This window comes from Bombus affinis, chromosome 4 (assembly GCF_024516045.1).
Source record: "Bombus affinis isolate iyBomAffi1 chromosome 4, iyBomAffi1.2, whole genome shotgun sequence".
Classification (NCBI taxonomy): Eukaryota; Metazoa; Arthropoda; class Insecta; order Hymenoptera; family Apidae; genus Bombus; species Bombus affinis.
In genome coordinates this window covers 15,248,132-15,272,065 of record NC_066347.1, presented here as the reverse complement: position 1 = coordinate 15,272,065, position 23,934 = coordinate 15,248,132, and the positions used below count along the sequence as shown (strand labels likewise).

Sequence of the window (23,934 nt, the reverse complement as noted above, 5' to 3'; positions counted from 1 at the left end):
GTCTCGGCGCTAACAAATGTAAACGCAAGTCGGCGACAATGTAATAAACGAAATCACGTAAAATCGCGACCCGTTATATAATAAAAATAACGAAATGTACGCAATGATCTTTGCGAATGCAAACACGCCAAGATTACGTGTATGTCTACTACGTTTTGAGAGAAAGACGAACAAAAATCCGTGTGTTTCGTGCCGTGGTTCGACGCACGATCCACGAGAAATCCACATCGTGTGGAAGTCAGATGCATTGGTCAGAAAAACCAGGATATTAAAAGCGAAACGAAGATCTCGGGATCAAGGACGATCCTGAAGTCAGGACGGTCCTACGATCAGGACCAAGGATCTTGACGAGGGTACCTGAGCCACACATGGGCCGGGCTGCTCGCAACTGCATTGCCGTTTCACTCGTTAGCAGGGCTTTCCATCTCGTTCGTTGTTCGCATTTTCCTGATTGGTCAGAGACTGATCAGACTGAAGATCGGCCGTGCATGATCCGATTAGCGATCATGTCCTAATTTTTCAGCCCTTCAACGTTTGAGATCCATCGCCTACCAGCGATTACCAAAGATGATATCTTTAACGATTTCTATTATACTTCGATTAGAATGAATTTTCATTTCAATCTATTCGTATGCAGTTATTTTATTATACTTACACGATGGAAAAGGGTTTAAATCCCGTTTCATTATTTTTCGTTTCTATTCCAAGATCGTTCTACCTTAGACGAGCGATTTGTTTTGGAAAGAAAACAAAATAATTCAAGGAAAACAATCCTTCCTTTGTTTCTTTGATTTAAGATGTTGATAATCGTTGCTTTGAGCGATTATCCCTTTGTTTGCAAATGGCTATAGTGCACCGATTTGCATGATTTATGATATACTATGGCACAAAGTCAGAATCCAAAGAATCAATAATAAATCGAGCTGGATAAAGAGAAACAATGAAACTTTCAATTTGTTGCCAATATTCCACCCCGCGTTATTTCGATCGAACTTCCAGCATCGTATACGGCAATTTCTTAGTAAGAACAAGGTAGAAAGAGGTTAGCGTGTATAGAAATTTTCTATCTACATATCTATACCACTAGAATCTATACGACAAGACGTACTTCCCAATATCTATCTTTGTACTTACCTGTCTTTACCACCTCTCTTAGAACAGTTAATTGAGCACGTCACAAATGGCATTTATAACAACTTTCCTTAACGCTCTTTATATTAGGTTATTAGTTTAAATAATTACTATAGAACTGACAGTATTGACGATACTAGTTACTAACATTTGGTGTCCATGTTCGCTAGTACGATTACAGTGAAATCTTTTATCTTCAGAGTCGGAGATCTCTTAGACTACCACGCGTCACGCTCCGATCTCCCAGATTTAACATGATCTTTATACAACGTTAAAATACGTAAACAATTTTACGAAAATTCCCTAAAATGGAAACGTTGAAAAAAGAGTTAAAAAAGATCTTGAACTTATAATTATTTTACGATACAGTAACAAACATCTGTACTCATCTCGCTGAAGTCAAGAAAAATCCCATTACATCGTATGACACCCTCACGAACATACGGAAAACTCAAAGGACAATCAGTGTATTTCAAACTTTCGTCAAAAATAATTTATGCCGTGATTAATACCATCCGGAAATTAAAACAACGCATCGTACGTATCGATAAGAACGAATGAACGTGTTAATCCACGCTTCGTGTGTAATTAAACTTCCTGCCTCTATCGTCCATCGCGCAATTTTTCTCTTCGTAACGTATCTTGGCCCCGGTGCCAACGATACTATTGAACATTCGCTTTATCGCGAGAAGCTGGTACATCGCGGCCGATAGTCATCTTACTTTTTCATCGTCGTGAGCGCGTATCCCTCCAACATATCGATACTTTGCTCGATAAACAGACTCTTTCAACTTCGTTGATCGTATCACGCAGCTATCCTTTATCTGTTCTCCGATACTGATTCTCCTTCTCTTTGTGCAACAAAACGATACGGAGGAGCAAGGAAGAACGAACGAAACGTGATCGGGTCGATCTTCCTCTCGGTAGACAGGAGGTTCACGAGCGAGTAAGAACCATCAGGGGGATCAAGGAGCGAGACAAACAAACGGGAAGATACGGGAGAAAAGAGGGTGGAAGAGGAACGGCTCGGTTATTTCGCGAGAGAAGATCTTATCCTCGCCTTGCGTCCTGGGAATCCGAAATAACAGCCCAGATTCGAGCAGAACTTGCGCGAATCCGGCAAGTGAATTTCAAAAGTACAATCCGAGTGGCCAAATAGTCGAAATAATTGCCAGCGCAGCGTCGGCTTGAGTTTAAATCCCATGGATGCGGTCGATTGTGTGTGGTAGAATTTTTAATATGTACAATTTTAAATATTTATATTTTATTTATTTATATAACGATTTTAAATATGCATATTTTTAAATACGAGAGAGGACACATGGACGACTTTAAAGGAACATACACATAGGTAGTCGTTTTTCTTCTTTTAAATCGGTATAATTTATTTTTCGATTTAATAGTAGGACCTCAAAGATTTCGTTTCACTTGGAAAATTCCTATTATTATTACTTTAATCGTTTATGACGTTTCTTTGATTCCTCTAACAAATAACACTGTTAAATATTATTTTGTCGAGTCATATTCGATTTTCGTTCGTTCTTTCATTTTCGTATCGATCAACTGTCTTTGATCGATGTTGGTTGTATGTAAAGAATGAGCAATCAATCATTCATTACGTGATTTTCAAGAGCTGAAATAATATGGAAGTATAAAGTAATTGACTTGAGTTTGGAAATTCATAGAGATTCTGATCAGTTTGTCAATAATTAAGTGATATCCTCTGATATTCAATTAATAATATAATTCTTTCGTGTTGCTCTTATACGTTGTTCGATGTTGTTTTAGAAAAATATAGTTAGACAGTAACAAATTTCTATCACGTTTTCGACAATAAATTCGGTCTAAAATTCCGTTACAATACATTGCAGCGTACAGCTACAATAGAACGACGTTGTAGTATACTAAATCTGACATTAAAGACTGCGATCTAGGTCGTAACAAACGCTTAATTAACGTAAATTTGCAAATCCCGCCGAGAATAGAGAAAATTTCCTTCATTTGTGAAAGCTAATTAGAGGCACAAACTACGACTTCGTCTAACTTGTCTATGGAGCAATTCGGAGCAGACGGGGGATTCTTTTAAAGTACACGTAATTAGACACTACAAACATTTGAAAACTCTGTTGAAATATGAAGTGGATACGAAAAGCATTCTACGCAGAACGACAAGAGGAAAACTCCACCTTCCAAGCAACTTCCACCTTTATCTCATTTTATCTTGGCGATTTTAACCAACCCTGTCGTATCAACATTTGCGTAAAAAGATATGTAAATATAAAAAAGGTGTTAAATACGTATATACCTATAATACAAGTTTATAAACACATGCAATCACGCAATGAATGTAAATTTTTTACTAAAAATAATTAATTCCGTGTAGGCAGAAAATTTGCTATGCTATCGTAATCGTAACAAAGCAACTGTATTTTCCATCTTTACGCCGTAATTTTATCGGCGATCAATCATTCTCTCGACAACAAAGAGAAGAAAATAGAGAAAAACATAACACCATGGTAATTAAATTACGTATTCTCGGTCGTTAAAATTCTTCTCCTCGACGAGCTTAATATTCAAAACGAAGGATCACCGCGTTGCCCCGCACCGCGCCAAGCGTTTTCAGCGTACGAGCAAGCGCCAACAAAAAGTACGCGAAAGAAACGATGGAACAGCGTGCAGCATTCGGCGGAATTCCATTAAACTAGTTGACGTGGATCGAGAAACGGAAGGAACACGCAGAGGGAAAACGCGAGAAGGAGGGAGAAAAACAAGGAGAGACGAACCAAGAGAGAAAGCGGGAAAGAACGGGGAGAGGAAAAAAGGGAAAAGGAGCGCTGGGTGAAACGTCAGCTTTCGTTGCCGGTAGGTTTATTATAAACGGCCTCGTTTTCTTCGTTTCGCAACACGGTCAAGTGGAGCATCGCGTGGTGAAAAATAATTTGCGCCTCTGCGTCGAGAAAGCTACTGCCACAACTGAACCGAGGTTCTTTCCAAACTAAGAGAAACGGAAGGAAAATTTCGTCATCGCGAAACGACGATCGGGCACGAATTATTCGCGAATCGGTCGTGAAATCGGTCGACAATCCCCCGTTGTCCGGTTTGTCGGTGTAAATTTAAAAAGGCGCGTTGATGAAAAAAGTTTCGGCGATCAACGAACCGCGACGCAACTTTTTTAACGAGTCATCGAAGTATCGCGCGCTCCCACGACCGCCAATATGAATATAATAGCGTTTCGAGCGCGCTCAAAACTTTCCGTAAACGATGTAAAATAATTGAAAATTTTTCGTCGTATTTCGATGGAGGATCGATCGCGGATAAAGACGTGAGTCGAGCCTAATTTAAAACGATGAATATAGTTCTTGAAATTCAACGTTGCGCAAAAGTGGAAAATGAATATCGCGATAGAGAAAATCCTATGTATGTGCTTCCGACTGAAAGAGAAAAAAAGGAGTCGTTTAAATTTGTTATACTTTTGGACATTAGGAAAAACCTACAAACAACGTTACGCTGTATCTTCAACAATCTTTTGGAACCAACATTTTTTAATAATCGTTATAAAATCGATTAGTATAAAAATGATATAAAATAAAATACAATAATAGAAATATCATTTATCAAGTGATGTTTCTTTCAAATGCAAACATTTCTATACGATCTATAGGGGTTTCTTATCCTCGATCGTTTATAAAAGTTAAGAAATTGGAGCTGGTGAAAGAACCACGACTGAATCGTAACGTGTCGTTAACCCTGTTTCGAGAGAACCAAGGATCGATAGTAATGGATCGTTGATGTGTCGGTGACCGGGCAATGTATGAAAGCATGCTACTTTCAGAAGAGAAGAACCGAACGAGCCCTCTATCCATCCCCTGAGAATAAAAAGTTCGATGAAAGCCCCCGCGCACTTGCTACATTCTTATGCAAAAGTCGTAAAAACGGTAGACTTGTTGCTAGGAGAATGGCGTCAAAATGCCGAAAACAAATAACATACGTACTATTGGAAAGCTCGAAGATCGTCGTCGTAAAGTTACGATTGTACCGCTACCGATACTGTATACCTCGATTGTTCTTTGACAGTACGCGTATCGATCCACTATCGTACTACGTACACTTATTTCTTCTGTACGCTACGTTACGCTACGTACTGAAATAATATGATCATTGAAGAAATATGAATAACGAAATGCTATTTATATTCGTTTTACTTATGTTTACTTTTCTTACTTCTTTCCTTTCTCGTACCCGATAAGATTAATCTTGCTCGACTTTGCGTTTGTTAACGAGAATTCGCGTGAGTGGAATTTGCTTCTTGGCAATTATTCCCTGAGATTTGATTGCTTAGATCGAGGCAGCGACGTTCGAGAAATAGGCTACGCGAGGTACAAAAGAAAGAATACCGCTGCAGAAGGCTATCTACTACCTAGGCAATTGCAAGAATTAATTTCCGCCGACTCTTGCAGAGAATGTCTTCTCCTTACTTATAAGATTCTTCGAAGCACCGTTATTCCGTCTTAAAGATTCTAAAAGTGCCCCTATCTTTTCAACACTCGAACTTTGAACACCTTCCGTTTGCAAAATTACCTTCAAAATTCATTCTTTGTTTCTAATTAGAAAAATTTGCAAATTATTGAGCTTCAAAAAAAAAAAAAAAAGAAAAAAAAACTCCATCTACAGCGCAGGAGAACGACGAGAAAGTCAATTTCGGTCGTGAAATCGCTATCTAAATTCGTTATCTTCTATCTTTCTTCAAAATTGTTTACGTTTTCCACACACGGGCCCGTTTTTTCCAAAAATACCAGTTATCTGTTGCTCTAAATCAGTCGGAGTTATGCTCGTTGCCCATAGGAAGTCGGATTTACATTTTTTCGCAGTTATTCTGCGCCTTGCTATAAATAATGCATGTTTCTCGCATTGCGTTACATACGGATCAGATCGACGCGTGTATGCAATCATTTGTGGCAGCAATACCGTTCTTTCTGTCACGGAATTCCTCCTGGCCTGCACTTTAATATCGATCGTTCGAGATTAACAAGCCTGGAACGAAGAAAGATCGTAAACAAACCATTTTAAACTCATCAAAACTTCTTACGATTCTTTCCTTTTATCGAGCTTATTAACGGTGTTAGTTCGCGTCCAGATTTAGTAATACATTTTTAGCAATTAATTTTTAACGACGCTAGATCCGACGTGTTGAGACCTCGTTTCGTGCCTTGTGCACGACTTCCTATGTAGCGTGTTTCGGCCGTGTTTTATCGCGAGCGAAATCAAGAAAATAAGCCGGCGAGAATCGTTTCACGTCCGCGTTAATTTTTCAGAAAGGCGGGCGAACAACGGAACAACGATTGTTACAAAGGCCAGCAGAAAGTGGCAAAAGTTCCGGCGGAAGATACGAAACTTGGCGAATCTTTCCTATTTTCATCCACGCGCATTACAACCACGCGTTTTCCTTTCGATATACTTTCCTTGGTAACACGTAAGTGCATAGAAGCATTTTCGTAAGTGTCGGGGCACAAACAAAGGAAAATAAAACGAATCTAAAGAATCGCTAGGAACTTAGAACCTCAGGAGTTGCTGTCTCGTTTGTAACTTTGGACTATGTGACACTCGTATATGTTGTATATGACACCATACAAGAATCCTGTCCATTACGTATGTACACATAACAAAATAAGTTTCTTTCCCTTCGTATTTATCGCCTATATCAATCTACACGTTTATATTATTATCTTCTTCGTTATATTTATATCAAACATTCTATATTTTATTTAACCGTATACTGTTGATTTACGACATTGCGATTGTCATCGCATAATCGCTAATTCATTATTTTCATTCAACCATTGTAAATCATGTATACAAATTCTTTTTCGCCTATACTTTACATATTTACATCGTACTATAGATACGTAAATACTTCTATTTGACTAATCATTTTCTTCCATCAATTATTACGTTCCGTGGAAGCCAGTAAGCGCCCTAACCCGCATAAACCGCGGTGTGTAAGTACATACGTACATCCTACAAGCTGACAGTATTCAGCCGTGTCTGTGCCGGGCATAACGATGCATCGAGCGGCCAATATACCTACGACAGGAAGCGAACAGGCGCCAAACCAACGCCTCGACAAGTTTCTAGACGTACTCAATTAAAAGTTCCAGCCACTCGGACGGAGTGGCGCGGAGGACCGGCTGCACTGTGCACAGGGCAGAACCATTCTGTCTTCATTTTTTCTCAAGTGGATCTACGTCGATCACGAGGAAATGGCACGATCCACTGGCATTTCATTATCGCCTCGATTACACGAGTGCTGCCGGTTACTGCCAGGCAATTTCACTCGACCCCTTAGATTCACCGCTGCAATGCATCCCTACAGGCTTCCACCCTCTCGCTCCCCAACCCCATCTCCACCCCACCCCACCCGTCGCCACCTTCTTTTAGTACAACTACATCCTATTCCCTTCGTTTAACCTCTGTCTACCTCTTTCTTCCACCGGTTTAACGTTACAGTTTGTTTCCACCGATTACATCGTCTGACACTGACGATCTAGTCAGTGGGATTGGAATACGATTCGATAAGATACTTTGCATGTTAATCGTGTTTGTCAGATACGAGAGTGGCAATAGACGGTTGTGGTATATAGGTAAGTTTTGGCAATCGCTGTAGGCTCGACGATATCTCGCACAGTAAAGAGCAATCTACTTGATTCACGTGATCGTACTTGGTTAACGCGTGAAAAGTATGGCGCATATTGCGTGCACCATGATGACGGTTCGTAAGGTCTTCATGTTGGGTGGGCAAGGTGGATAAATGAATAGAAAATGAATCGTGTTATCAATCGTTTGGAATGAAAATCGTGGAATACTAATTAGGATATTCATCGATTCGTTGTTTCTCCTGTGTTTTATTCGAGCGTATATTTTTTTGGTAAACGTACTAATCGGCGTTTAAGTAGAAAATGAATTTATGGATCTGCGCAACGTAGAAAATTACGTGGTTGATAACCGTCGACGTTTGTTTTAAGCTAAAATATATTTGACGCGATATCCAATATAATATCTCGATGATCGGTTATAAACGTATTGTAAAAGGCATTTGAAAAAACAAAATCTTCTTTTGGTTTTTGATCTACATACATGACAACTAATAACCATGACGAAAATTGTGAATGGATTTTCACGGCAAAAGGTCAAACGATTCGCTCTACATCGATAACGAAAACGCATTAACGAGAAAGTATTTTCTCTGCTGTTTGTTTTGAATTGTAAAACGATACCTCGACAGGCACTTCAAATTCACAAGCAGCATTTGATTATTTCAAATCAATTGTGTTCTCCCTTTCTCTCTATGGAAGCCATAGAAAATATCGGAATAACACAGACTGAAACAACACACAGAATCGATCGACCGAAGAAACAGAATGAACTGCTAAGGATTTCCAATGCCACATCTTTAATGGCTATTAAACATTGATCGAGACTACGGCGTATTTGCAAATCAGAGAGCTTCGCCCACGGTAATATTTTCCATTTCAAAGATACAAAGTGTCTGCTGTTTCTCCTTTTTTAATCCGACTCGATAATTGAATTACGTATTTATTTTCATATTCGCTTATTTTCTACTCCAATTATTTCAAGGGTCTACGTGACTTTTCTCCAGATTTTCAATATTAATATTCCAATTTTCTATTCATTTATCTGTAATCTGGGGTACATATATACGTTCGCGGACACGTACGCTTACATTCGACAGACATGCTTCCATCACTGTTCTACACCGAATAAGAGGGAATTTTCTGCTAACTTACCGAACGGAAGCTCCAAACGGCAGTCTATGAGAAGCGAGTGGCCAGTTGGCTTTTTCGTGCCGATAATCTCGGCGCCTCTCATCTCGAGCTCCGAATCGAGACTGACCCATTGTCCGGAACCTTCCTACAATGAAAATCAAACATTAGTAACAAAGAATAGAAACGCTACGCTCTTCTATTTATGGAATAATTGACAAGATCAAACACAAAGGGATGCAAATGCGAGTAATCAAGCATTACGAGAGAATTCAATTTTAACTTATTGCGTTCCGTCGGATTCCAAGGAAAATACAGAAACGTCACGCGACGATACGATACAGCTTTCTTCTGGAATGCCATACGCACTCGCTACGCAATGTCCACCGGCGTTCAAAATTCTGCGGGCGGTTGCTTATTCTTGACACGATCGATTTTAATTGAAAAATTCCGGATAAATCGAATTGCGAGGATTTTATTCTTCATGATCACACTCTGCATATACTCCATATTATACGCGTGACGTATACATGGCTGTATGTATACATAATGTACATACAGGATTTAATGTCGGTGGTAGAAACAGCGGCGCAGACTGGTAATGGCCATGTACCGCGACTAAAGGCATATAACACGTGTACATAAATTCTAGAAGGGCCTCTTTCCGTGGCTTCGCCGTTTCGTACTCTCAGAAACGAGCTGCGAAGCATGGCTATCAAAGTGCACGCGCGGCTGTTTGCAAATGGCATGCCGTAATTAAGGCAATTCTCTTTTATCCGCAGCTGCCGCCGGCTGTGACTTACAGCCGAAACGAACACTGCCATGGCTGAGTCGTATTTTTCCAAGTTACGCGGCCCACGTGGATCTTACCACCGTGCCGTTCCCTCTTAATTATTTGTAACGGAATCACGTTGACCAATTAACCGCCCCTAGCGATTTCATCGAAACGATACGCAGCAGGTTTCGCTATTGTTTCAAATTTACCGGCACACGCGTTCCGTTTACGAAATGGGCACGGAACTCGGCCAGGCATTGACTCGACCGAGATTCTTTTTTACCTTATCCTCCTAATCGCGTGAATTGACTGTAACTGCCTGTGTGTCTGAATAAAAATTTATTCGTAGGAAAATGTGTAATTATACGTGTACATTGGGCGTAAAAGTAAGAAAAAGTCGATAAACCACTACTTCCTCGTGAGAAAGATCTTGGATTGAGAATATTCTGCGTCTCTACTTTCCAGCGTCGATAATATTTCATTCGGAGAAGCGCGTTAATACGGATGGTGACAAAAAAAATTTTCTGCGCGAAGGGAAAGCGTCAGCAACAATTCCGCTGAGACGAGTTTAATTCGTATCTGCGTGTTTCCACCAATATCAGTTTCACCGATGCATAAAGCGTAAGTTTGAATGAAACTTGCATGGAACGGTTCCGTAGTTCCGCGTTTAGGTCCGCATTTAGGAGCTGAATCGCAACATCGCCAGCATATTGATACATTTATGATTCACAATGTAAACGGAGGTTACGATATTCAAGAGAAGATAAGGCACTTTCGTAAATTTACGCTTCTAACATCGTGATATTGGTAGGAATGTAACGGCGGCGAGGGAAATGTAAATCGAGGCCAATTGGTTTGTTATGATAATACGGCTTTCCATTCAACGGGCTGCCTTTACTACAAATCAACTTACCTGTTTACACCTGTTGTATCAATGTTAGACTTCATACTACTGGCGTTGATTTTCGACAAGCGTACACGTGATATTCTCGCAAGCTTGCTTATTAATTTTTGAAAATTTAATAAAAAGAGAAGACGTTTTTTGGTATATACAAAGAAATTTTCAGCAAAAACAGGCAACGATATTACATTAATAACAATAATTTGACACTCGCCTTTGTTAATATTTAAAGTTCTGAACAAATGGCTTTCATTTAGCAAGGATTAAGATTTTACATCAATGGGCTTTCTGTTAAGAGCTTTGCATTGTATTCATGAGCAAAATATGACGTTTAATTATAGAAAAGATACAACAAGTGTAGTGAATCCTTCGCAGCTTGCTACCTCTGCCTTTCATTTCTCAATCCTATTTGTACTTTACTTTCAATAATAAATTTCCTGATATATTTACCTGCGAGTTACAAAATTCGAACTCTTTCGACTAATATACTAAACTAAATTAATACCCAGAGATGCGTTATAAGTCTACCTGAAAATATAATATAATAACGACTAAAATATCACGCTTGCCTAGAAAAACCAGTTACAAGCGGATCGAAAATGCATATGCAGTTGCTTATCGCGTAACTTGCAACATTAATAAACATTTTCAGTCAACAAAAAAATGATACGAGACACGCAAATACTCCGGAGTATCTAATTAAAGATCAGGTTAAAATAAGACGGCCCTATTTTTAATACCCTTAAACGTTATCCGACACGTTATGGCAGCCAAATAGTCAAAAGCAGGTCAACGTTGGAACGTTAACAAATCATTAAAGTTGACCGCAGTCGGTGCACACGGTCGTTACCAAATTAAACTGATTGTTATGCGTGATTACAGAACCGTAAAAAATTCGATAGATTGGCCAGGGAGGAAGAGGCGACGCGACGCTGTAAAACCTCCATATATTTGATCGTTTAAAAAAAGCGCAACCTCAAACTCCAGGGCGGATTTGCGGCTTAAACGCTTGGTGACGGCTGAGCGATCAAATCAATCACGCTCCAGCGAGACCTTTGTTCCCGTTAATTTGGATTTTTACGTGCAGAACCGATCCTTTTCGACAATCTGTACGTATATTTAAAGGTCGTGCCGGCCATCTACTTAATGGCATACAGGAAATCCGACATAGGTATTCGTTGAAAATTTATTCCAGGTACAGCGATCGAATTCGCAGCGTTGCTCAAAGGCAAAACATTTTTATTTTTCTGTGAGCAATCGACAAAAATCGAAGAATTGAAAATCTAATGGCGGAATGATTCTACTTTAACCATTAACAGTCGAGAATTTTTATCAACGCAACTAAGCTTAATGTCATACCGATGCCGTATTTTTTAAGTTTCCCATAAGTGGATAGACGTTCGCAATCTACCTCATACGATTAACATTGATATCCTAATTTGTTCTAAACGGTGGACGTAAAAATTCTTCTTGTTATTCGATTTTTATCACTCGAAAGACTGTGCCAGTCATGTGGATTCATGCAGGTATTTTACGTTTATCGCTTTCTGTTACATTTACGTACTATTACTCCATTATATTATACGAACAAATTTTATGTTTCAAGTAAATTTAGGTAGCACATAGACGCAAAAAGTCTATCTTTCAGTCTGCTCTCCGCTTTATCGCTGTGAAATAAAACATTCCTCCGCCAGGCAAGGATTAAGAGTTTTTAAGAAAATGTCTTCAAGAATTTTCACATGTTTCTACGGAGAATCCTGTGGATGTATAAAGAAAGAATAGAAGGAGACGCGATGTTTATTTGCTAACGTTCTCATCAAATATCTCGTTTAAGTGAATGGATAATACACGTTAGCTCTGACTCGCGTTGCGAAACAAATAGGGATTATGTTAGGGGACTGATTTTCGTGAAAGTAAGAAACGTATCTATCCAATCCGTTTCCATAGAAATCAGGCTCTTTATCTAGAAAAAACTTTACGTATGTAATAAGACCGGAGAATGAAAACGCTCGTGAGTTATGAACAAAGTACGCGGAAAGACAAGGTCAACGATCACGATGCTTACAATTGTAAACTTTACTAATTTCATTTCCAAGAATTCGAAATCGAAAGAGGCTTTGCGAATAAAACACGTGAGAAAATCCAGAGCAAAAATAAACGTATATGTAAAGAAGTAAAGGGAACGAGAAGCGTTTCATATATATAAATAGTTTCCTATCAGAACGCATGTAAACCTACCGATGAAGTTATTAACAACACGATATAGTCATGGGTATTATTCCATTAACTAAACTGATAATGAACCACGTCTACTGTGGCTCGTGCTTCGATAGTAACAATATCGATAGGTAGCTACAAATTTCGAGATTTAGGAAAGGGTCGGTTCATTGTTAATGCCGTTGCTCCGAAACTACTCTAATAGATCGCTTAAACAATGATGCCATTTAATGTACTTGCTTAACTGATCGTAGTACGTAAACATATCTATGTTACGCGATAAATAAGAGAAAATAAGAAGACGATTTAAAATACAGTTAAAGCTTTTGTGGCTAAATATGTCTGCAAATATGTCATTTTATTCGTAAATAGGAAAAATATTGTACGCGGGTTAATCGAAAAATTAATAAGAATACCACAAAGTAACAATATTCCATAATATATACGCATTAAGTGATAGTATAAAAACAATGACTATGACTATGATATCGCGATACAATCACGGTATAGGGTACTAAATTTCTTATGAAAGTGGAATTTAGGGTATAATTATGTAATTTTGGAGCATTATTGTGGTATTCTAATGGTCGTAACGATGTTAATAAATTCGATAATCTACGATCTAAGAACGCTGGCAATCTAGAAACCTTAACGATGCTGTGATATTAGGATATTATAGATATGAAGCTTCTAATCTCTGTGACCTTGATACTAAGGGGATCTTGAGTCCAAGGTAGACCAAAGGAAAATGTGACTCCTGATAAGGTATGAAATTCCTACGAGACAGGAAGTCTTCGACGCCAAACTGACTTCTAGGATATGGTAACCCAAAGACGAAAGTGATCTCTAAGGTGTTCCCTGGAATTAAAGAAACTTTTTCAACACGTCAATAAAGATCAAAATAATCTCTAACGTGATGTAACTCTGCCCTAAAAGCAGATCTATAAAATTACAGTAATTTCAACCTTGGCTTCAGTCAAAATAACCTCCAAGGACTAAAGTAACTTGAGTGACAAAATTACTTCGAGATTAAAGTAATTTCCAGACTATAGTATTGCAGGGACCAAGGTGACGTTACTACCAACGAGATCCCATAGGAATAAACTGTTCTTATCTAAATTGATTCCGAAACAGTGTGAAAGCTAAAGTTAAATTAATTTTTGTACATTAAGAGGAAATAATATTCTCTTGTAAATAATCTTCTGTACGAGAATAATAGATACTTCTCATATCCTGGTCTACGTTTTATTTCAGTACAGCTTACACGATAAGAAGCTTGATGTCTAATATGTATGTATGTATGTATGAATGTATATATAATATATCCATAACCCTATCGTAGTGTATAACGCTATCAGCTTGAGTTTTCAATAATATCATATTTCCTTAAAAGTACGTATGTTTAGTACGATTAAAACTTATATTTGAGTGTATATACGTATATTTTCATCGTAGATAAATACCTCGTAATTTCAAATGTTGTCATCTGACAGTAGAAACGCGCCAAATCCAATGTTTCGCTCCCAATCCAAAACTCACATGTTACTATTACGGGAAGCTACTTATCCACACTATCGTTACAAAGATTCTGATATATTTATCGTTGATTCAAAAAGTACACACCAAGTTGCTTGTTAAGAAATTTGAAACACCGTTATTCGCTTCACACGCACCGCGTTTCACATCTCCATCTTGGATTCTAGCTACAATCGCTCTATCTATCGGAGAAAGTAATAACAGTACTGCTTAAATACGCGGCAAATTTGAATAATGCGGCATAGAGTTCTCAGAACGTCCGTGTCGAAAAATTTGTTATATTACTTTTTGAATGAATCGTATTTCCGAATGAATGTATTTTTAAGAATTCTATAATTATATACACATGTAATTGTATATGTAAAATTCTCTTTTAAATACCCAGGTGTCAATGTTACTATTCTAACACGTTGTAATTAATATTTGATATTCAATGAGATCAAGTATAAATCGTTATTAAAAACTTGCTTTTATGAACATATTATTCGTCACATGGTCACGAAAAAGTGACTTATTTATAGCTGTATAATGAAAAATTTTTAATAACCCGCGGTGCATCTGCAAATACCAGAATAAGCGTCAGATAATGACTCAACGTAATTTCATCAACTATAAACGTGTTTTATTTAAGCAATTAAAATGCACGAAGCCACATTGTTCGGTATTTTTAATTCTAGCTTCAAAATTTAACTGATCTTTTTAGTAAAGCAATTTCTATTTCTAACTATACGAATTGATTTCTATTGCATCAATGAAAATGAAATACCGTAGAAAAATACAAAGTATAATCGTTTTTTATGCAATCCCGCAGGAATATAAAAGTAGATATCGCGATAGTGGGTACTAACGAATGCAAAGAAATTCTCTCTGTGATCTTCGCGGAAAAACAAACCGGCAATTCAAAGTTGTCGTTATCGCTTGAGAAATTATCTTCAATTGCAAAATTATTTTTGTGCTCGGTGTTATACGAAAATCAACTGAGGGAAATACAATTACGCGAACGATCGTTTCAAGCCTTCTATTAAAATCTATTGACCGTCGAAATGGCAGTAAGTCATGTCTGTATGATATATAGCGAAAACGTACAAGCAGCGGCTATTGATTTTTCTTGCATTTCAACTGACGTAAAATTTAATTTTCCAGATTGGACATGAGACAGACGAAAGGATGAAAACGTTGCTAGAACATCGAAAATGAAAAGCGATAGAATCTGTAGACACGATGACGGGGATACGGAAAACAGAAAAGTCAAAAGACAAAGAGAAGGCGCGCTAATCAAAATGTCTTCTTGTTCGCGACATCTTCTCCAGCTTCGACGACAGATATAACTCATTATGCTCATTATGCGTATCGTTTTTATCGTTGAACAAGATCGATCGACCTACACTCCGACCTCTCACTTATCTCTCTTTCTCCCTTATTTATAACAATATTCACAACTAATTTGTCTGTACTACGAATATAATCATCCGACTATCTGCTTACAGCTGTTATAAAAGTATAACTTTGTTTTAGTCTGGGATAGCGGCGTTCGAGCCGGGAGGACCGACATTTCCGAGGTGGCTATGGTAAAAGTGCAGCGCCGCTATCTTGGCGAAGATTCGTTCCAATTAATTCTATACGATTATGGTGCTATCAGGGAGACGCAAATTAGGTTAGTAGTCACGGGTGGTGCTGGTGTGACGCACACTGTGTCCCTTCTGTTCCCATTCCGGTATCAATCTGTTTCCGGGCAACCAAGCCCAATTATAGTGACGACCACGTGAGAAGAAATAGGAAATTGAATGGGAAGACGTACCGGCCGCGGCCTACAGTGGCTACAGCTACATAAAGTGGAAAAGTAAGCGAGCCGATCGATCTCTCGTTCGCTCACCAAACGAATATGTACTTTCATCAAGTGCCTTGATTTCTCAATATGATTTCTCAACGAGTCCCTTCGCCGCACAGGAAACAAATTTTCTCCAATTTATCGGCCGTCATTTCCGTTTCCTTTGCCCTTTCCTTTCTCGTTCGGTTGTGCTAGCGCCACGAGCAAAACAGCCCTTCATCGCGTTCCTTCTATCCAAATGAACTCGGTTGGTCCGAAACGTGGCCAGTCGTTGAAAAAAGAATCACGGAATCTAGCAAACGATGATATTGCAGTGCAGGGGATGTGTATAAAATGGGACTGAAAATATGTAAATTTACCGCGCGAGAATTATTTGGATCGAACAAATATTCATGTTAGTTCAATAATACGAATATCCATATTATCTGATCAATATGACGAGTCGTTTGGAACAGCAATGATATTCAAACAATTGATATTATGCCGTCAATTTATTGACTGAACGAGGTATTAGGATTATACGCATAGTTTTGATGATCATGCGAATCGAAATTATTTAATTAGCCATAATTGAAAAGAAATTTCAGACCTGGCTAATGAAATAATGTAAGTATCGTTTTATTATCTTTTAGCCTTTTTACAGAAATGGAGCACGTCTTATGTCAACAAACTCCAAAGAAGAATGTAGTCGAAATATATTTTTAGAAAATTAAAATTCTACGTGCTTTCTAACGATCCATTCACTTACATCTTATTCGCGTGCAGTATATCAATCACTTTACACAAAATCATTAAGTATATACCGAAAATACTTTCGAAAAACAGATTCTTTCCCTCGCAGAACAGAAAGAAAGCACATCAATAAATCCTGTACGATCATCGATATGAACGTTTCGCAACCATAAAAAAATCACCAGAAAATACCAATAAATTTCGATAAGTGTCGTAAAGATCGTAAAAAGGTCAAGCTTAATAAAAACTCAATGCATCGTAAATCCCGAACAGTTTTGTCATAAACACACGTTATATCTTGATTCAAGGTATCACGATATACAAGAGAGTAGGCGACACGATTCTTAACGTCTATCGCATTCCTCTCACTTCTCCTTCCGCTTGTATCTTTTTTGCGAACGTACTGGTGACACCGTTAACGTGGTTGCAATGGTGGCCGTGTCACGTGGATGTAAAGATTCGCAATGGAACCGGGCCGGGACAAAAAGAGAATTACAGTGGCAACGAAGGGTGACGTTGGTGGATACTCGCGAATGGGACAAGACACCTCCGCAATTAAGCGCAACGACACAATGACTCTCGAGCTGACTAAAAATGATTACGAACGTCAGGCTGCGCCGCACGAATTCATCGCGCAAGGCGAACGAATACGACGATTTCCGTCTCCGTCAAGGGAGATATCCGGCGAAGTATATTAATGACGAAGTTCCCCCTCTAAGGGAGGATTTCGCCAAGACAAACATGGTGCATCCTTCAATTTGCTACAGGAACGAAGAAACGCGATAATGAACGTTCCTTCGAACTCTTCGTCTGTTTGCGACGTTTCTTGTGAGAAACGTCGTTAACTCGGACGCAAGTATGTTTAGCTGGATGTTCTTTCGGCTGGAAAATTTAATGCTCTGGGAAAATTACGATGTAGTAAATTGGAGGAAACGTCGTTTAAAGACGTCGACGGTAAAATTTAAATTCGATGCTGTTAGCATGATTCGTCGAAAGAAAGTGCCGGCTAAGATAAGCTTCGAAGCTTAGGAAGCTCTATTTTACCTGTTACGGCAGTACAGCGATGCTGGCTATTGGTTTGAACGGAATATATACATACACGTACATATATCTGTGTCGAGAAACGTATTCAAGGACTGTGTTTTTGTAAACCGTGAGTTCGTTAATTTTTTGAAAATCGAGACGACGTGTAACATTGGAATTCTGGCGCTCAAATAAGTTTCAAAATTCAGCTGCGATAAAAGAGTACCATAAGAATACAATATTATTTCTTTGCGGACTGATTAGTAAACTGTGGATATTTATGGATTTATAGAAACAAAGATAAACAAATATACATAACATAACATAAATATTCGAAACAAAGTACTGTTTATAACGTTTAGCAAGTAAAACAAATACCTGATTTACGTTTCTTTAATCGTATTCATAATAATATGAAACTGTACAAGCATCTTCAGTCTACTAATGATAAATGATAGAAAAAGGTAAACCGAAAATGAGACATCTGAAAAGAGACTAATAAAAAATGCCCCCACTGATGAACGATGCTATTACCCGAAATAAAAACAACTTAATCGTAATTCGATTTATGGGGCTATTTTCTTAGAATCGAGGCATAGCGAACATGTGACGTCGGATTCCAGTAAGTCAGGTGGAAATTGCTGTAAATATAGCGCGATGGGGATACCAGTTGCCTATTTGAGCGGAATACGTGTATATTAATCACGTGAATCCGAAGACACGCGCTCCTACGTCTGACGTTTGCAGGCCTGCATCTACTTACAGGCACATTTGTTACGGGCGACAAGACCGACGATCTGTCTGACATATGCAATGGCAGTTCTCCTTGCGTGCTAGCGTTATTTCGCTCGGCTTGACGAGAAATGTAAATCATTATGGGACAAATGATAACAGGCTTGGTTAATTAGGCGGGGAATTAAAATTCCATCCTGCCTCTTTGTTTATGTTAATTCTCTTTGTATACTTGATATCGCTGATTACAATGGACAGTCAGTATCGAAGTCTTTGCTTAAAAGAATTATCTGTAGGATATCAAAAACTGGATTAATCCTGATTCATGCAGACATTTCGTATTTATTCGATTTCAAGTTACATTTGCGTACTGTATATTCTATCAATTTTATTTTTATTAAATTCATTTAATTATTATATCGAAGTAAAAAGCTTTCTCAGTCGGTTCTTCGTTTTATCGCTGCGAGATAATATAATTCTAAACGTTGATTAGACCCTATCAATGCTGTTTCAAATTCGTCACTCCAATGGAAACAAAATTCGATCGTTTGACACATAGAAGATATACGAAAGGGACTATAATTGTTCCATAATTGTTTAGACACCTGTCACGCAACGATACCGCAAAACTGATACTGCCAATGTTACATGGGGATGGATAAACCGCGATTACTCAATCAAATTCCCGGCTGTGGCTCGGCACGATCCACCGTGGCATAACGAACGTCGGTCAAAAAAGAGGGAACGAAAGAAGAGTTAGCCGATGGTCGTTCGTCAATTTCTCGAGTCAACAATTCGCATATCGAAGGCACGTCAATCTACGACGAAGAGCAAACAGGTAACTCCAGCTAGAGTTTGCTCGCTACAAATGAAAATCCAGCCAAAGATTTGACCTCCTAGCAAACCCCGTTTAGCCCGTATCCAGGTAACGAGCGTACACGACGAGGATCTACTCGACCACGTGTCGGTCGGACGTGATTTCTCGAGGATTAGAGAAACAATTTAGTGGCGTCCACTCTTTTTTTGTTTCAAGAGGGGCAAGGAAACGAAAAGTGGGAAAGACGAAGATGGGACGCAGGAAGCGAAGTCGATCGATCCGTAATTTCCTTTCACTCTGCTTTCACTAGCTGGTTAACAAGGAATCATCCATCAGTCTGAGATCTTCCATGGATCACGAAGATGACCCTGGATCTTTTTTCCATCAAGCTCAGATATACCTTGACCTCTCGACGTTTCTCTTCTTTATCTTCCACGGAATGTTTATACACGCGGATAGATCCGGGCAATTTTTTTCACAGAAAGCATTCATAGATGCGATTAGCTTCGAACGTGGTTCTGTCTTAATCCGCAAGCGCAATGGAACGCATTAAAGAAGCACCGAAATATCCCCGATTAACGACAAATCCCTCTTTCGGTGTAACGAAACGAAGGACGACATTATTGACGGAGCACCGCTCAGCGAGATTTTAAGCCGTTTTAATGAAAATGTAAATTCCGGAAAGTAATCTTTTTTGACGGAAACCTGCGATCACTGGAAGATCGATTACTCTATCGGTGCGATTCCAATCGATTCTCTTGGGTGTCGGTTACAGAAACCGACCATAGAGATACCTCATAGTTTTACTTGTCGCTTCCTTCGATTCGCTAATCTCGTAATATACACTGGCATACGTACGACGTGCGAGTATGTATATTAATCATGAAACACAAGGGATCCGGATTATCGCAATAATTTCACATGGACGCTGGCTCTGTAGGAGAATGAAGATATTATTCCAGTCATTCGGCAAGTATTCACCGTTGACGTGCAGCGAAGGGGACGCTGGAGCGGCGACCGGAATTCCTTTCGGCAGCATACCGTTCGCGTTTGAACTTTCATTTTCAAGACCTGACACGTTTCACACAGTGAAATCCGCTGGTACGCGCGGGCAAAGCTTTCTTCAACTGGTAAAATCAAGGATTTTGTCGCTACCGCGACGTATGCAGCCCCGAAGCAGCCAGAAATGGCAGACCGTCACCGCGTGGGACAGGAAAATGGAGGCGGAGGGTGTTGGTAAGAGCTTTGTCAAGCCTCTGTCAAAAAGGAGTGGGCGTGCACGAACACCGGTTACCGCTGATCACTAATACAAGCGAGGACGAATCAACGGTGATGTTTCATCGTCATCCCTCTAGAGTTACTTGACATACCTCAGTCAGCGCATTTCTAATGTGAATCGAACCGGTCGTACGTGGATCTCGCGTGCAGCTTTATGAATATTTTAAGCCGGGCTTGACCCAGATTGTCCTCGCAACAGGAAAAGCAACCTGCCCTCGGCTTCCACTCACAAATCTCGCTTCATTCCTCAGCTTTTACTTGCCCTCCTCTTCTTTCGCCCTTTCTTTCATTTTCCACGTTTGCCATGCCACATCTTCGTCCCTTTTCCTTTGTTCGTCATCGCGATCGCCTTTGTTATCTTTTCCGTCATCTACGCGTTACCGCATCGTTCGTGTCATCTTCTTTGTTCACCGTTTATCAGTTAACTTTGGCTAACTCTGTCTCTCTTTCACGCATCGTCTCTCTACCTAGCGCTCTCCGTATTATCGCCGTCTCTTTCGTTCCTCCACTATCGTACTTTTCTATTTTCCTCGTTCCGTTCTCCCTTTCCCACCGATTTACACCTTTACGCTCGCCTTCTATCCCTTCCTTTCTCCTCGTCTATCTACTTTTGCCGTCCTCTTTTCCGTCAACGTAGCTGCCGCTAGCACTGGAACGCCAGGGTTGTCGATCGATCGTCCAGAAATATGAAGGAACCAGTTTGCCGGTGATTCATCAATCCTCTTTCCGTAACCACGGCCAGAACATTTCATAGCTCGGACAGCGACGATCGTAACTACACGAATGCGTTCTCGTGGTTTCCACGATGAACTTCGACATAGAATAGAATGGAACAATGGCAAAGACAATTAACGCAGCAAACAGAAATTTGTTACGGATGTTTCCCCTCTTCTCCCTCGATAAACGTGAATCGTGATGCTTATAACCACGTACTCTCTGTTTGCGAATGTAAATATATTTCGTTTTTCATTCGATCAACGTTTACTTTTCGGGAATTTTCTCCGCTCGATGACTTTTAAATATCAAACGACGATACGTTCGAACGATTTTTCCCGGTAAAATTCCAATTGTTTACTCGACAGTTCTCTTTTTTTCTCTTTTGTGTGCTGTTCGCAACTGAGCGATACGAATATTACGAAGAGAGGGAGAAGCGCGTGAACAAATCTAGGAAATCTTTTGCGAAGGTCGTTGCCACACAAGTCCAAGCTCGAATGTGTGCACGCAGCAACATAACGCCGGCGTAAAGCTACGTGAACCACGTCGCCTTGGCTTCCCCGACTGTTTCATTGAGCGTGGCGAGCTGGCTATGCGCCAAGTGACGTCACAACCAGAAGACACTCAGGGATTGTCAGCGGTGATGCGGTGATGGAACCGCGGAGGATATCGTTGCCAGGGAACAGAGCTGCCGATAGTGGTACCGAGAGCTTCTGTGTGCCACTGCCTTCCAGTTGATTTCAGAGTCAAGAAAACTACAGGAATGCCACCTTTAAAACGCAACTCTTACTCGTGCCACTTCGTAATTCAATTTGCTCCATTCTCAGAGAAATTTCTGGCAAATGTAGCGACCAGGATCTTCGCCTTTCATCTTCGTCTAATCTCTGTTTCTAGTATCCGTCGTTGTTTCCTTTGCCATTTCGAAAAGAAGAAACTTGACTTGTCGGTTACTGGAGTAATCTCTGAATCAATTTCAAACGTCGATGGAGGCATCGTCGTCTCTCCGATGAAGAATTTTCGCATTTCTGTTATTTTATGGCGGCCATCGTACGGTCGTAAAACCGGATATTGCGTTTATAACATAGCTGGTGTAATATAGGAAAGCGTTTAATATCCGCGAAGTAGCCGCAGCGGGTCTTTGTTTCCGAGGATCGTATTAACCGAGAGGATTTCGCGTGTATCAACGAAAAATCGAAGAATATCACTCGACTCTCTCCTTCCCGATTAAATTTATTATCTCATTTACTTGGGCCGTTAAGAATGATCTTAAAGATACAGACAGAAAGGAATACCTACATGGACAATAAAACGTACGTATATACCGTGATTATTGCCTATCGTTCGCTCGAACGCTTACAAGAAGATTACGACAAATCTGTGCAAGATGGTTGCGCCTGCCAACCAAAGAACGACACGAGTATTCGAATGTGTATAAAAGAGGGGGTAGCCACTCGCACGTGACTGAATTACACCCCTATCCGAGGTAAGGCTGCCCTCTAATTTAATTTGTTCGATCCTCCCGTCGAAAGACAAGATGCACTTGGTGCACTTCGTGCGGAAAAAAGCAAACAGGGCCTTCCAGTTTTCGCTTTCTTTTTTTTTTAAGCTCTTGCACTTTGCAATCGCCACTGTTCGTCGAATCCGATTCACCGTTTCAGTCGGTTTACGGCTGCATTTCAAATTCACCAGCGCTCGAAACGTCGTCGCGTCCCATTTAAAGAGCAGCCTCTCTACGCATCAAAGCGACCTCGTGAACCTTGCGATTCTATTTTGACTTCATTAAATTGGGTCTCGTTTTAAAAATATTGATCGACTTGCGGGTACGGGATGAATATTATTATAACTCGATATCCTCGTTACCGCGGACAAATTAACCGACCGAATAAGTAGCTGAAAGGAATATCGAGTTATTTTTAATCGAAGATCGATATTCGGTTATGCAATTAACGTTTCTCCGCGTTCTTTATTTTCCCTTCTTTTTTTTCTTTTATATTTAAAGAGGATAAGGAACGGCGAGTAGGCTACATATCGTGAAAATGTTGAAACGAGAAACGGCGAACAGGGATGAGAAGTTCTCGAACCAAGTATTCTAATTTCACTGACAAAAAGAGAAAAACTACGTTTGTTGAATGCAAGGATGGTCACGCCCTCGTTTCTTCTGTTCGTCTCTGATAAAGAAGCCGTCCAATTTAATTAGCATGAATTCCCTTTTATCGTCGTATGAAAGTGCAGTGGACCGAGTCTCGCGAACGAAGAAAGAACGGTAGATAAAGGAATTCTTCGGTCGAAATTTCTCGCAGGAAAATATCTTACAGGTTCAAGAACCTCGGGGAATGGCCACTAGGATTCGTGACGTAATGGACCTTAATTTCATCGTGGATTTCACACCTTTTGTTTCGAGAACGATGTAGAGAAAGGAATTAGACCTTTCGCGATTAAAAGGATCCCGAAGAAGAAAAGAAAAGGATAACG

The 23,934-nt window shown here is 39.7% G+C and overlaps 1 protein-coding gene across 8 annotated transcripts in view; it reads right to left on the bottom strand.

The window, feature by feature from the left end:
- LOC126915400 (protein unc-13 homolog B-like) overlaps positions 1–23,934 on the bottom strand; it is a 376,274-nt gene that overhangs the window by 308,382 nt on the left and 43,958 nt on the right. For 4 of the 8 annotated variants that reach the window (XM_050720031.1, XM_050720032.1, XM_050720033.1 and 1 more), the window contains exons 5-6: positions 8,934–9,057; positions 358–447 (exon numbers count right to left, since the gene is read on the bottom strand). In XM_050720031.1, coding sequence (XP_050575988.1) covers positions 358–447; positions 8,934–9,057 — 214 coding nt within the window. Of the gene's footprint in view, positions 1–357; positions 448–8,933; positions 9,058–14,265; positions 14,285–23,934 lie in introns of those variants that run through there. The other 4 variants (XM_050720035.1, XM_050720037.1, XM_050720038.1 and 1 more) reach the window with 3 other exon arrangements.